This window comes from Pteropus alecto, unplaced genomic scaffold (assembly GCF_000325575.1).
Source record: "Pteropus alecto unplaced genomic scaffold, ASM32557v1 scaffold79, whole genome shotgun sequence".
NCBI lineage: Eukaryota > Metazoa > Chordata > Mammalia > Chiroptera > Pteropodidae > Pteropus > Pteropus alecto.
Window position 1 is genome coordinate 16,798,353 of NW_006494612.1, and position 11,358 is coordinate 16,809,710.

Sequence of the window (11,358 nt, forward strand, 5' to 3'; positions counted from 1 at the left end):
TGAACCATACTCTGAAATTGGTCAAAGTTTGAGCAAAAACACAAAATGTTCAATTTGGCAACTGTTTTTTTTTCTTTTTAAAAGATAGACTTTGCATTTTGTGACCAAAGCAGGACCAAGGCAAGTATAGTAGAGTTTACTTCTAACACCTCTAAACTGGAATTCAGAGAGAACTTAATTCTAATGCTATCCCTGCTACTTGCTATGTACTATACTTGTACTGGCTGTGTTACTTTAGACAAGTCTTTTAACTTCTCTAAGATAACACCTGCTCTGCTTACTTGTAGGCTCAAATGACACTGTATATGTGAAAATCCACCAAAAACTGTTAAGCTCTATCCAAGAGTGATAATGATAAGAAGCAGATGGTATTTGAGACCCTTTGGCCAAAAGCAGCACATTTTCTTCCCAGTCATAGGAGTGCTTGTTAGAAGAATGGACATTGGATTAGATGTCAAGAGCCCTGAATCTAAATCCTGTCTCTGCCACTTTTGGACCTTGGCTTCCCTGTCTTTAAAATGAAAGGAATAAGTGAATCCTCGCGTTGCTTCTAGCATTTACATTATGTGATTCTACATTATATGACTCGTGTTTCACAGAGGGAAAACCTAGTCTCCTTTTCTCTGTAGTGGTGAAAGCTTTTCAATATGTGTTGCATACGTGACTTTACATTTTCAGTCCTGCATTGCAGTATAGCACTTCCGTGTCTTGCAGACTCCTACTTATTTATTTATTTATTTTTTGAGACACACTTCTAGTTTAAACAGGCAATTACTTCTAGGCTTGGATTATTGTTACAGGTGTGCCTCGCTTTACTTAGAATAAGTGGACTTAAAAAACAGTTTGTAAATTGATTTTTAAGAGGTTAAATGATATTAAAAAATTTTTATTAGTCAAAGGAATTCTCTTATGTTTTATAAAACAAATAATTATAGATAATTATCATCTAGCTTATTTTCATTATAAAACAAGAAACAAATGATAATAAAGTTTTTAATTATATAATTAATTTTACTACTGAAATATTGGTCTGTGAGAAGTGACTGCTTTTATTAAAGGAGAAAGCACGCCACCTACTGGCTAATAATGGAATAATGGAACCCTACTTCTTGAGTATCCTGTAATTTTTAAAAATATTCATTGTAGAGGGTGTATTTCAGGAGAATTAAAGCTTAATATGATAAAGACTGAAGAGATAAAACAGAATGCCAACTCAGAATTCGTGAAGGTTATACTGAGGCTTAATATGCTGTAAAGGCCTTTGTTGATGAAGAGTTTTTGTTACTGTGAACTTAAACATGAAAAGAACTGTGTGAATATTCTAAAATATATAAAGAAAAACAGTAAAAGAGTATTTGCGTGGCAATCTTTTTAACTTAGGTAACCTATTTTGGTTCTCTTTAATATTTATGTGCTTTAACAACAACAAAAAAGCTTTAAACTAATGCAGAACTGATTTATCAATTATCTTTTACTTTTCTGTTTTAGAATGGGTTTCCATGTACCACCATTCTGTTCCATCTCCCACTTGCACCTTCATGTTCTGGCACCAGTCGATCAGCTTGGCTTCTTTTCAAAATTGGTTTATAGAGTGAATTCCTATTGGTTTATCACAGTAAGTGTTACTATTATACTAGCAGCATACAAAAATAATTAAAATGTTTGTCCTTTTTTGTTGTATTTTTTCTTTTCTTGGCAATGGCTCTCATAGACTTGATCTTCTATTTTAACATATTGCTTGCACATATCTAAGATAATATTTTTAATTTGGGGATTTTCCAGGTCATAGAAATGTAGGAAGAGAAGCTATCAAATCTCTTCTTTGCAAGCAGAGGCTGTGATACAGAAGAAACATGGCATTAAATAGTTCAGAATTCACAATAATATCTGGATTCAAATTCTTCCTTCATTAGTTACTTGAGGGACCATGTGCAAGTTACTTAAACTTTTTTAAAGGCCCAAGTTCTTTATCTGCTACCTGGATACCTGCATATAGGTTAATAGTGCCTTATACCTAGGGCCGATAAGAGGATTGATAAAATAATTTACATGTAAAGCACTTAAACATGTACCTTGCAAATGCTAAGTACTCAGTAGATGTTATCTGATGCCTCTCATCAACATCACTGTAGAAATTGAGTTTTCGTAATTTTCAATAGTTTAAACTCCTTAGAAAAGGGCTGCAGTAGTAGCATCAACTACCAGATCTGACGTTAAAGCTTTAAGCCCCCCCAAATTGCAAAATTCTGCTTTGCTAGGACAAGAATAGAAGAGAATTCAGCTGATTACAGGCCTGTAGCTTGACAGTTAAGCCTTTGTCCTTCCAGAGCCAGTGGAAGTAATTTACCAGTCTCTTATTTATGTATCCATGATGCTAAGATGGCCTATAGTGGCTATATCTGAATAATTATAAAATTATAAATTAAATAAAAAACATTAGTTAATGCATATTATTATTATAGTCATATATGAAATTAAAAAGTAACCGTTCTCTAGAAACTTTGTATTTCACACTTATTTCTCTCTTCAACTTGTCTAGATGATTTTACTTAACTTAAAAAAATACTTAAAAAATAAGCATGTGTGTATATTTGAAATAAAGTGGGAGATTCTGTAGGACAGTTGGTGTGGTCTCTTTAAAATATCAGTGTGATAAAAAGGGGATTTTTTTTCTTGTTTGTACTTCTAATTTTCTACATGATCCATGCTTTTATAATAAAAAATTTATTAAAAATATGTTTTTGTAAAATAGTCATAGGGATGTAAAGTACAACGTAGGAAATATAGCCAATAATATTGTAATAACAATGTATGGTGCCAGGTCGGTACTAGGTTTATTGGGGTGAACACTTTGGAAGGTATATAAATGTCTAATTACTGTGTCATACACCTGAAACTAATATAATGTTGTATATCAACTATAATTGAAAAATAAATTAAAAAACAAAAAGGGAATTCTGACCTATGCTATGATATGGATGTACCTTGAGGACATTATGCTCAGAGAAATAAGCCAAATAGTATATAATTTCTCATATGTGAGGTACCTGGAGTAGTCAAACTCATAGAGACAGAAAGTAGAATGGTGGTTGCCAAGAGCTGTAGGGGGAAGAGAATGGAGAGTTTTTGTTTAATGGACATAGAGTTTCTGTTCTGCAAGATAAGAGTTTTGGAGATGGGTGGTGGTTGCACAACACTGTGAATATACTTAATATCGCTGAATATTAAGCCTGTGTACTTAAAAAAATGGTTTAAGATGTTAAATTTTGTTATGTGTATTTTACCACAATAAAATTTTTTTAAAGAAAACAAAAAGAATACATTTCTTTAAATGTTTTTAACTGTATTTCCTTACATGATTTTTTAGTTATAAGTAAAATGAATGAACAAAGTTATAAGATCTGTTAATAGTTTATCCAGGGAATCTGAATTCTTCTTAAATCTGTGGGTATATATTATGAGATTTTGAAAAAATCAAGCTAAAGATATTAAAGTTTATTTCAAAATCTCTTATATAGTGATCAGATATATAATTGAGAAAAGTATCTGAAGTGATACTAGAAGACTTTAGTTTACTTTTAATTTTTAAATGGCCTTTATTTTGTAGAGCAGTTTTAGATTCACAGCAAAATAGAATGGATAGTACAAAGTTCCCATATACTCCTGTCCCCACACACTCACAATCCTCCCTACTATCAACATTCTACACCACATTGATACATTTATTATAATCCATGGAACTACATTGACACATCATTATAACCCAAAGTCCATAGTTTACATTATGATTCATTCTTGGTGGTGTACATTCTCTGGGTTTTAACAATGTATATTGACATGTAAAAACCATTATAATATCATACAGAATAGTTTCATTTCCCTAAAAATCCTCTGTTCTCTGCCTGTTCATCTGTTCCTCCCCCTTCATCTCTCATAACCACTGATCTTTTTAATGTCTCCACAGTTTTTCCTTTTTCAGAATGTCATATAGTTGGAATCATACAATATGTACCCTTTTCAGGTTGGCTTTTTTTTCACTTAGTAATATGCATTTAAGGTTCTTCATGTCTAATTTACATTTGAAAGCTTTAGTATTATATTTATTTTCCTTTTCTTATTGAAACTTTTTAATGACTATGCAAAATGGATAAAAATATGCCTATTTATATGCAATATAGAATACCTTTACTATAGTTTATAAAACTATTATATTTATTATATTTAGTTTTTTTGTAAGATATTTTTAAGAACAAACATGTAGTATGCAGCTTTTCTACTGTGATATATTATAGTAGGGATGCCTGTTGAATTATTTCACACAGGCTATGATAACTGTAACAAAAAATGTTATATTTTTAAAATTACAGGCCGATTATTTGATTGAAAAACTAAGAACATGAAAATGTCAACAGTGGAAGATTTTCTTAATTTTGGCTCAACATAAACTAATATTATGGTCCCTTTTAAGTCATTACAATGGTAAGATTTGTTGAATTTTATGAAGAGCTGTTACTGAGTAGACTTAAATCTTTTCTGAATGTCTGTTTCCTGAGATCTGTAATATAGTTACATGAATACTTTGTCATTGACTTGTTTTAATGGTTACTTGTCTAGGGTATAAGATACTATAGCTAAAATCCCATTAAAACAAATTCTGTTAATCAAGAAGGGCTCTGTATTAAAAATAATTCAAATATTTCATTTCTCAATAGTCAATTAAAATACTGATTTATTATGAAGAATAAACTGGTATAGAAAGTTCTTTGTTGGAGCCTTTATTACTATGAAAGAGAAAAAAATTATCGACAGTTCCATAATTTTGCACATAAAATTTCAAAATAAAGAGTACCATATTACACACTGATCTCTGTTCTCGTTGATGGAAAGAACTGTATATGTGTCACTTTTTACTCAGATTACAGATGCTGGTTTTCACTTCTTGAAATCCAGAACCTTTGTAATAAATTTGTCCTATATAATACATATGTGATAATTTCTAACCATGGATTTGCAATAATATAAATTTGGCTATGCAAGAGAATTCACTGTAATGGGATTTTACCTGTAAGAGCATAAATGGGGAAGCAACATAAAATGGTTATATTAATGTATTAAAACTGTGGCTTTATGGCTTGTTTATTTTTCCAAAGGAAAATTGTAGTTAAAAAGTGATTGGATCTATCTTTTGTCATGGAAAGGTCATAGTTTGAAAGTAGAGATAGTCTTGGATGAGAAAATTTATTTTAATAACACAAAGTTAATATTATTGATATATCATTTTATGAGACATACTTCTTTAGGAATTGTCTTTTGTTGCTAATTTACACTAACAGTAGTGAATGTGATTGAAGAGTAGGTACTGAAAGCTAATCCTACATTGTGCCTGTTTATAATACTGCTATGTACATGAATATGTGAACATGAGGCTAAGATGACTAGTTTTCTTTCTGATTTTTTTTGGCTTGATATTAAACATAGTTTTAAGTAATGAAATATTAATTACAATATTTAGTTACAGCATCCGGAATCAATATTGTGTAGTTCATGCATTCATTTATTCATCCAGCAATCATTTGCTGAGCATTTAATGTGTAGCAGACACTGCCAGGATCAGGAAATGCAGAAGTGTGAAAGGACAGTTTGCCTTAAGTTGCTAATACAAGGGTCAGACAAATCCAGTGATTACATTTTAATGTGTTTAGTGCTATAACGTCCACAGAAGAGGCTGTGGAGAGGGAAACACGTTCAAGAGCAGGTGGCAGTGAACTGAGTATTTAAGACTCTGTGTTAGGCAGATAGATGGTGAAAATTTAAGCTCAGAGACCCAGGTGTACTTTCCTTGCATTCTGCTTCCATCATTATTTACTTTACAGTTGAAATGAGTGTCCAAATTCTGTTTAATCATTGAAGGTCCAATGAGGGATTTGGAGGGGTTATGGGCTCTCAAAATTAGATTTACAAGTTTTTCAGCACTGCTTTATTAAGTAGCTTGGTGAGCACCCACAAGGCTTTATATATCAGTTTAAATATGACCAGCTGAAGAAAAGGAATATTTTGCACGTGTACCATGTTGTATTATTTGAAATTGCAATAATGTAATTGACAATATAATGATAACATGTAAGGTATTTAAGGAATTCTCAAATGCCTTAAGGACCTTTTAAAAAATGTGATTAGCAAGTTGATTTAATTTATATAGGATTATACTCCCTCAGTAAGTTTTTCTTTTTTGTTGGAAAACGCTTGGAACTTCACATTTTTAGTAGCAGTTCTCTTTTTAATTGTAAAGATTAATAATCAAATTACTACAGTTGAAATTCACTCAGCCTTTTCAGTAGTATAAGAATTTGGTAACTCTCTAGCTATCCTGTAACATTAGCTCAACACAAAGCTAATTCATGGCCTGTCTTAAAAATATTTAAAGTAGTATCGAGAGCATTATTTATGCATATTGTGATACTGTTTGTTTGTAATTGAAAAATTGTAAAATTATTAATAATGAGCCATTTCAAACTGTACTTAATTAGCTAAAAGAAAGCTAAATAAATGTGGAAAAATGTTGTGTCAAATTTTGCCTTTTGGAACTTTTTGTGTGATTTTAAAACTTTATATTTTTAGAGCAATTTCAGGTTCACAGCAAAATTGAGAAGGTACAGAGATTTCTCATACACCTTCTGTCCCTACACATGCATAGCCTCCCCCATTATTAGCATTCTTCACCAGAGTAGTGTATTTGTTACAATTGATGAACCCACATTGATTACATCATAATTACTCAAAGTCCATAGTTTAGTTTAGGGTTTACTCTTGGTGGTATACATTATATGGGCTTGGACAAATGTATAATGACATATATCTGTCATTATACTAACTTACTAACTATTCTCACTGTCCCAAAAATCTTTGGTCTGCCTATTCATTCCTGCCCTTCCAGCCTCTGCCAACCACTGATCATTTTACTGTCTGCATAGTTTTACCTTTTCCAGAATCTCATGTAGTTGGAATCATATGGTATGTACCCTTTTAAGATTGGCTTCTTTTACTTAGTAATGCACATTTAAGGTTCCTCCATGTCTTTTTATGACTTTGATAGCTCATCTTTTTTTAGTGCTGAGTAATATTACATTGTTAGATGTACCACACTTTGTCCAATTGCCTACTGAGGGATATCTTGCTTGCTTCCAAGTTTTGACAATTATGAATAAAGCTGCTATAAACACCTGTATGCATGTTTTTGTGTGGACATAAGTTTTCAGCTCCTTTGGATAAATAACAAGGAGCACAATTGCTGGATCATATGGTAAAGCATATGTTTAGTTTTTCAAAAACTGTCGTAAACTCTTCCAAAGTGGCTGTACCATTTTGTATTTCCACCAGTAATGAATGAGAATTCCTGTTGCTCCACATGCTTTCCAGAATTTGGTATTGTTAATATTTGGGATTTTGGCCATTCTAATAGGTATATAGTGGTATCTCATATGTTTTAATTTGCATTTCCCTGATGACATATGATATGAACCATCTTTTCATAGGCTTATTTGCCATTTCTATGTCATCTTTGGTGAGGTGTCTGTTAAGGTTTTGGCTTATTTTTAATTAAGTTGTTTGTTTTCTCATTGTTGAGTTTTAAAAGTTCTTTGTATATTTTTGATGTCTATTATCAGCTGTGTCTTTTGCATATGATTTCTCCCAGTCTGTGACTTGTCTTACTCTCTTGACATTGTCTTTCACAATGCAGTTATTTTCAGTTTTAATGATTTCCAGCTTAGCAATTATTTCTTTCATTGATCATGCCCTTGGTGTTGTAGTTAAAAAGTCATTGCCATACCCAGGGTCACCTAGGTTTTCTCCCATTATTTTCTAGGAGTTTTGTAGTTTTGCATTTTACATTTAGGTCTATGATTCATTTTGAGTTAATTTTTGTGAAAGTTATAGGGTCTGTGTCTGGATTAGGTGTTTTTGTTTGTTTGTTTGTTTGTTTGTTTTATGTGGATTTCAATTGTACCAGTACCATTTGTTGTAAAGACTTTTTTTTTTTTTTTATTCCATTGTATTGCCTTTGCTCCTTTGCCAAAGATCATTGACTTATTTATATGGGTCTATTTCTGGGCTCTCTGTTCTGTTCCATTGATCTATTTGTTTTTGCCAATACCACTGTTTTGATTACTGTAAATTTTATAGTAAGTCTTGAAGTCGGGCATTGCCAGCCCTCCAACCTTTTCCTTCTCCTTCAATATTGTGTTGGCTATTCTGGGTCTGTTACCTTTCCTCATGAACTTTAAAATCAGTTTGTCAATATCCATAAAATACTTGCTAGAATTTTGATGAGAATTGCATTCACTTTATAGATCAATTTGGAAAGAACCGATATTCTAATAATATTCAGTTTTCCCTTCTATGAACATGGAATATCTTTCCATTTATTTTATTCTTCTTTGATTTTGTTCATCAGAGTTTTGTTTTTCTCGTAGAGAGCTTACACGTTTTGTTAGATTTATATCTAAGTATTTTATTTTGGATGGTACTCATGTAAATGGTGTTGTGTTTTTAATTTCAAATTCCAGTTGTTCATTGCTGGTATATAGGAAAGCAATTGACTTTTGCATGTTAACTTTGTATCTTGCAACCTTTTTAGTTTCAGGGTTTTTTTTTTTTTTTATTGATTCTTTTGGATTTTCTACATAGATAATCATATTATCTGTGAACAGTTTTGTGTCTTTTTTCCCAATCTATATACCTTTTATTGTCTTACTGCATTAGCTAAACCTTCCAGTATAAGGTTGAAAAAGAGTAGTGAGAGGGGACATCCTTGCTTTGTACTGATCTTAGTGGGAAAGTTTTGAGCTTCTCACTATTAAGTATGATGTCAACTATAGTTTTTTTTTTTTCTGTAGAAATCCTTTAATCAAAAATTTGATTAAGTTTAGGAAGTTCCTATCTAGTCCTAGTTTACTGAGAGTTTTTAACATAAATGTGTGTCGGATTTTGTCACATGCTTTTTCTGCATCTGTTGATATAATGATGTGATTTTTCTTTTTTAAGTTCGTTGGTGTGATGGATTATATTAATTGATTTTCAAACGTTGAGCCTGCCTTGCATATCTGGGATAAATCCCAATTGGTCATCTGGACTTTTAATAGTACTAAAAACAGAGGTTCGAATGAAAGATATTTAATAAATTGGCTGATCCTAATGTATGAAGGAGTTCACGGTTAAAGATGTAGACATACGTCTTCTTCATATACGAATCCAAGGTCAAGAGCCTATTTTTTTTATTGCAATACTCATACATTTCTAGATTTTGAAGTCAAAAAGTCATCTACAAACATTGACTCCCACACTTTCATTAAATGCCCATTACTCCAGTTCACTAAAATGAAGCCAATATCTTTTATGTTTATGAATCAGATTTTTTGCTAGCAATAAAAATACATAAAACAGATCTCTGATTCAGCTTAAATAAATGAAAAATAAACTTTCTATCTTAAAATCTCAATCTTATTTCAAACAAAAGAATAAAATTAAGGACTGGCCCATAGAGGAGAAGCATCCCTAATTTTGGCAGGCTCTAGGTTAGGCTCCTTTTGGAAAACTGTTACAACCAGTTGCTGAGGTATGGGGACAGTTGTTCTCTAGTCTTGCTCAATCAGGCTGCCATCTTACATCTGCCTGGAAATGTATGGCTCTTGACTAAATTGTGGCAGCACTGAATTGTGGCAACATTAGAGTTTAAGGATGAACAGGAGAGAAGGCTGAATCTCCAGCCCATTTCCCTTCACATTTTTTTCTATGCACAGAACGTTTTTCATAGACAGCAAATTAGTGGGCCTCGTTCACAACTAGGGCTTCAGATTTCCTTTGGGAGGTCTTTTGAGCAGAGGACAAGATCTACTTCCCTCCACTTCTGGAGATATTGCTTGTTGGAAATTTGACCTCAAGGAGCTGAGTCATACTTAAATCAAGTGCAGCTGTTTAAGTTTGAACTAGGGCTTAGAGTCCCAACTTGTTTGGTTTTGTATCTTGAGAGAACCCAGTGTTCTCTCTTTCTGAATTATCTTCATCTCATGAAATTAGAACTCCCATAGGAATGCTTCACTATAGTGAAATCGTAGTTCTTATATTTGTTCTAATAAAACGTTATTCTCCAAACTGTTCAAAAACCCCTTATTTTTTACTCACTGCAAAAATTTTCTGCTCTTAACAAATATGAACATAACTTCTCTCCTCATTGGTGTGCAAATCCCTATGGTTCTCTTTTCAAGTGTTAGATGCTCAGTCTGATACAGATGTGTGAGCAGTTTTGACATTACGTATGACCTGTGTTGTTAGGAATCATTAACTTTCTACTAATATCCTTTCTTAAATGACTACATCCTATTAGTCTCAACACTATAGTGGCATGTTATAACCAGAACTCAATATTCTCTCCAATTCCTAGTCCTTACCTCCCAGGAATACCTGTTTTTGTTTTGTTTTGTTTTGGTAATCAGAAGCCTGTACCAGAGACTATAATGCTTGCACAATAGTAATTTCACAGGAGGAGCCAAGTCTGTAAGAGGTCTGACCTGGTAGATGAAACACGGATGGAACTTTGGATCAGTTCCCAGAAGAAAGACTTATGATCCTCTTTGCCCCTTCCAGTACAAATTTAAGAATATTGCAAATCTCTAGATGCTAGTTTGAACAACAGCTTTTAAAGTTCATACTCTCCAACTACTCCTCAACTACTCTAGTAAGCTCAAAGACATTAAGCAGGTCTAGCTGTGAGTCCTTCAAAGGCAATTTAATTGATTTCAGAGTAGTTCCACACTAACCCTAATTGCCTGTGCAGGGTTAATTTCTACTTCAGACCATGTATCCAACAGTATGAGGTTCGCGATGTAGGCGTTCTCCTGCTTATTTCTGAAGTGAAGAATTAGTAAGATTTGGTCACGAACCTTAGCTCAAATGATACCTGTGAAAAATCAGTGAAATTTGAATTCATCTGGGTTCTTGTAGGCCCTGTATTCTCATTTGCTGTCTCTGCACAGCATCATATTAATCCTGGCATGACAATCAGCACTCCTGATGTCCTTTAAAATGTTGCCCCATCAAAATCTCATGTGTTTAGTAATTCTGATAGTTTGGGGAATGGGGTATATCAAGCACTGCATATCCTTCCCTTAGCATTTTCTTGGTTCTGTCGTACCTTGGCCTTTCTTCTCAAAGAGTAAATAATTTACCTTTCATGTCTCAGTATTTTTATACCTTTCTCTGAAGCCTGGGGGCCAAGAGACATCTATGCTTCTCAGAGACTCACTTACCTCAGTGAACTTACCAAGACATTTTCCTAACAAAGGCAGATTGCTTGCTAAGAGG

General features: G+C 32.9%; 1 protein-coding gene across 2 annotated transcripts in view; it reads left to right on the top strand.

The window, feature by feature from the left end:
• The window catches only part of HINT3 (histidine triad nucleotide binding protein 3), a 22,580-nt gene extending 16,011 nt beyond the window's left edge, over positions 1-6,569 (top strand). The window contains exons 4-5 of one of the 2 annotated variants that reach the window (XM_006926147.3): positions 1,489-1,615; positions 4,368-6,569. In XM_006926147.3, the coding sequence (XP_006926209.1) occupies positions 1,489-1,615; positions 4,368-4,400 (160 nt within the window). In that variant the 3' untranslated portion in view covers positions 4,401-6,569. Of the gene's footprint in view, positions 1-1,488; positions 3,256-4,367 lie in introns of those variants that run through there. The other variant, XM_025042444.1, reaches the window with a different exon arrangement.
• Positions 6,570-11,358: the final 4,789 nt, after the last annotated feature.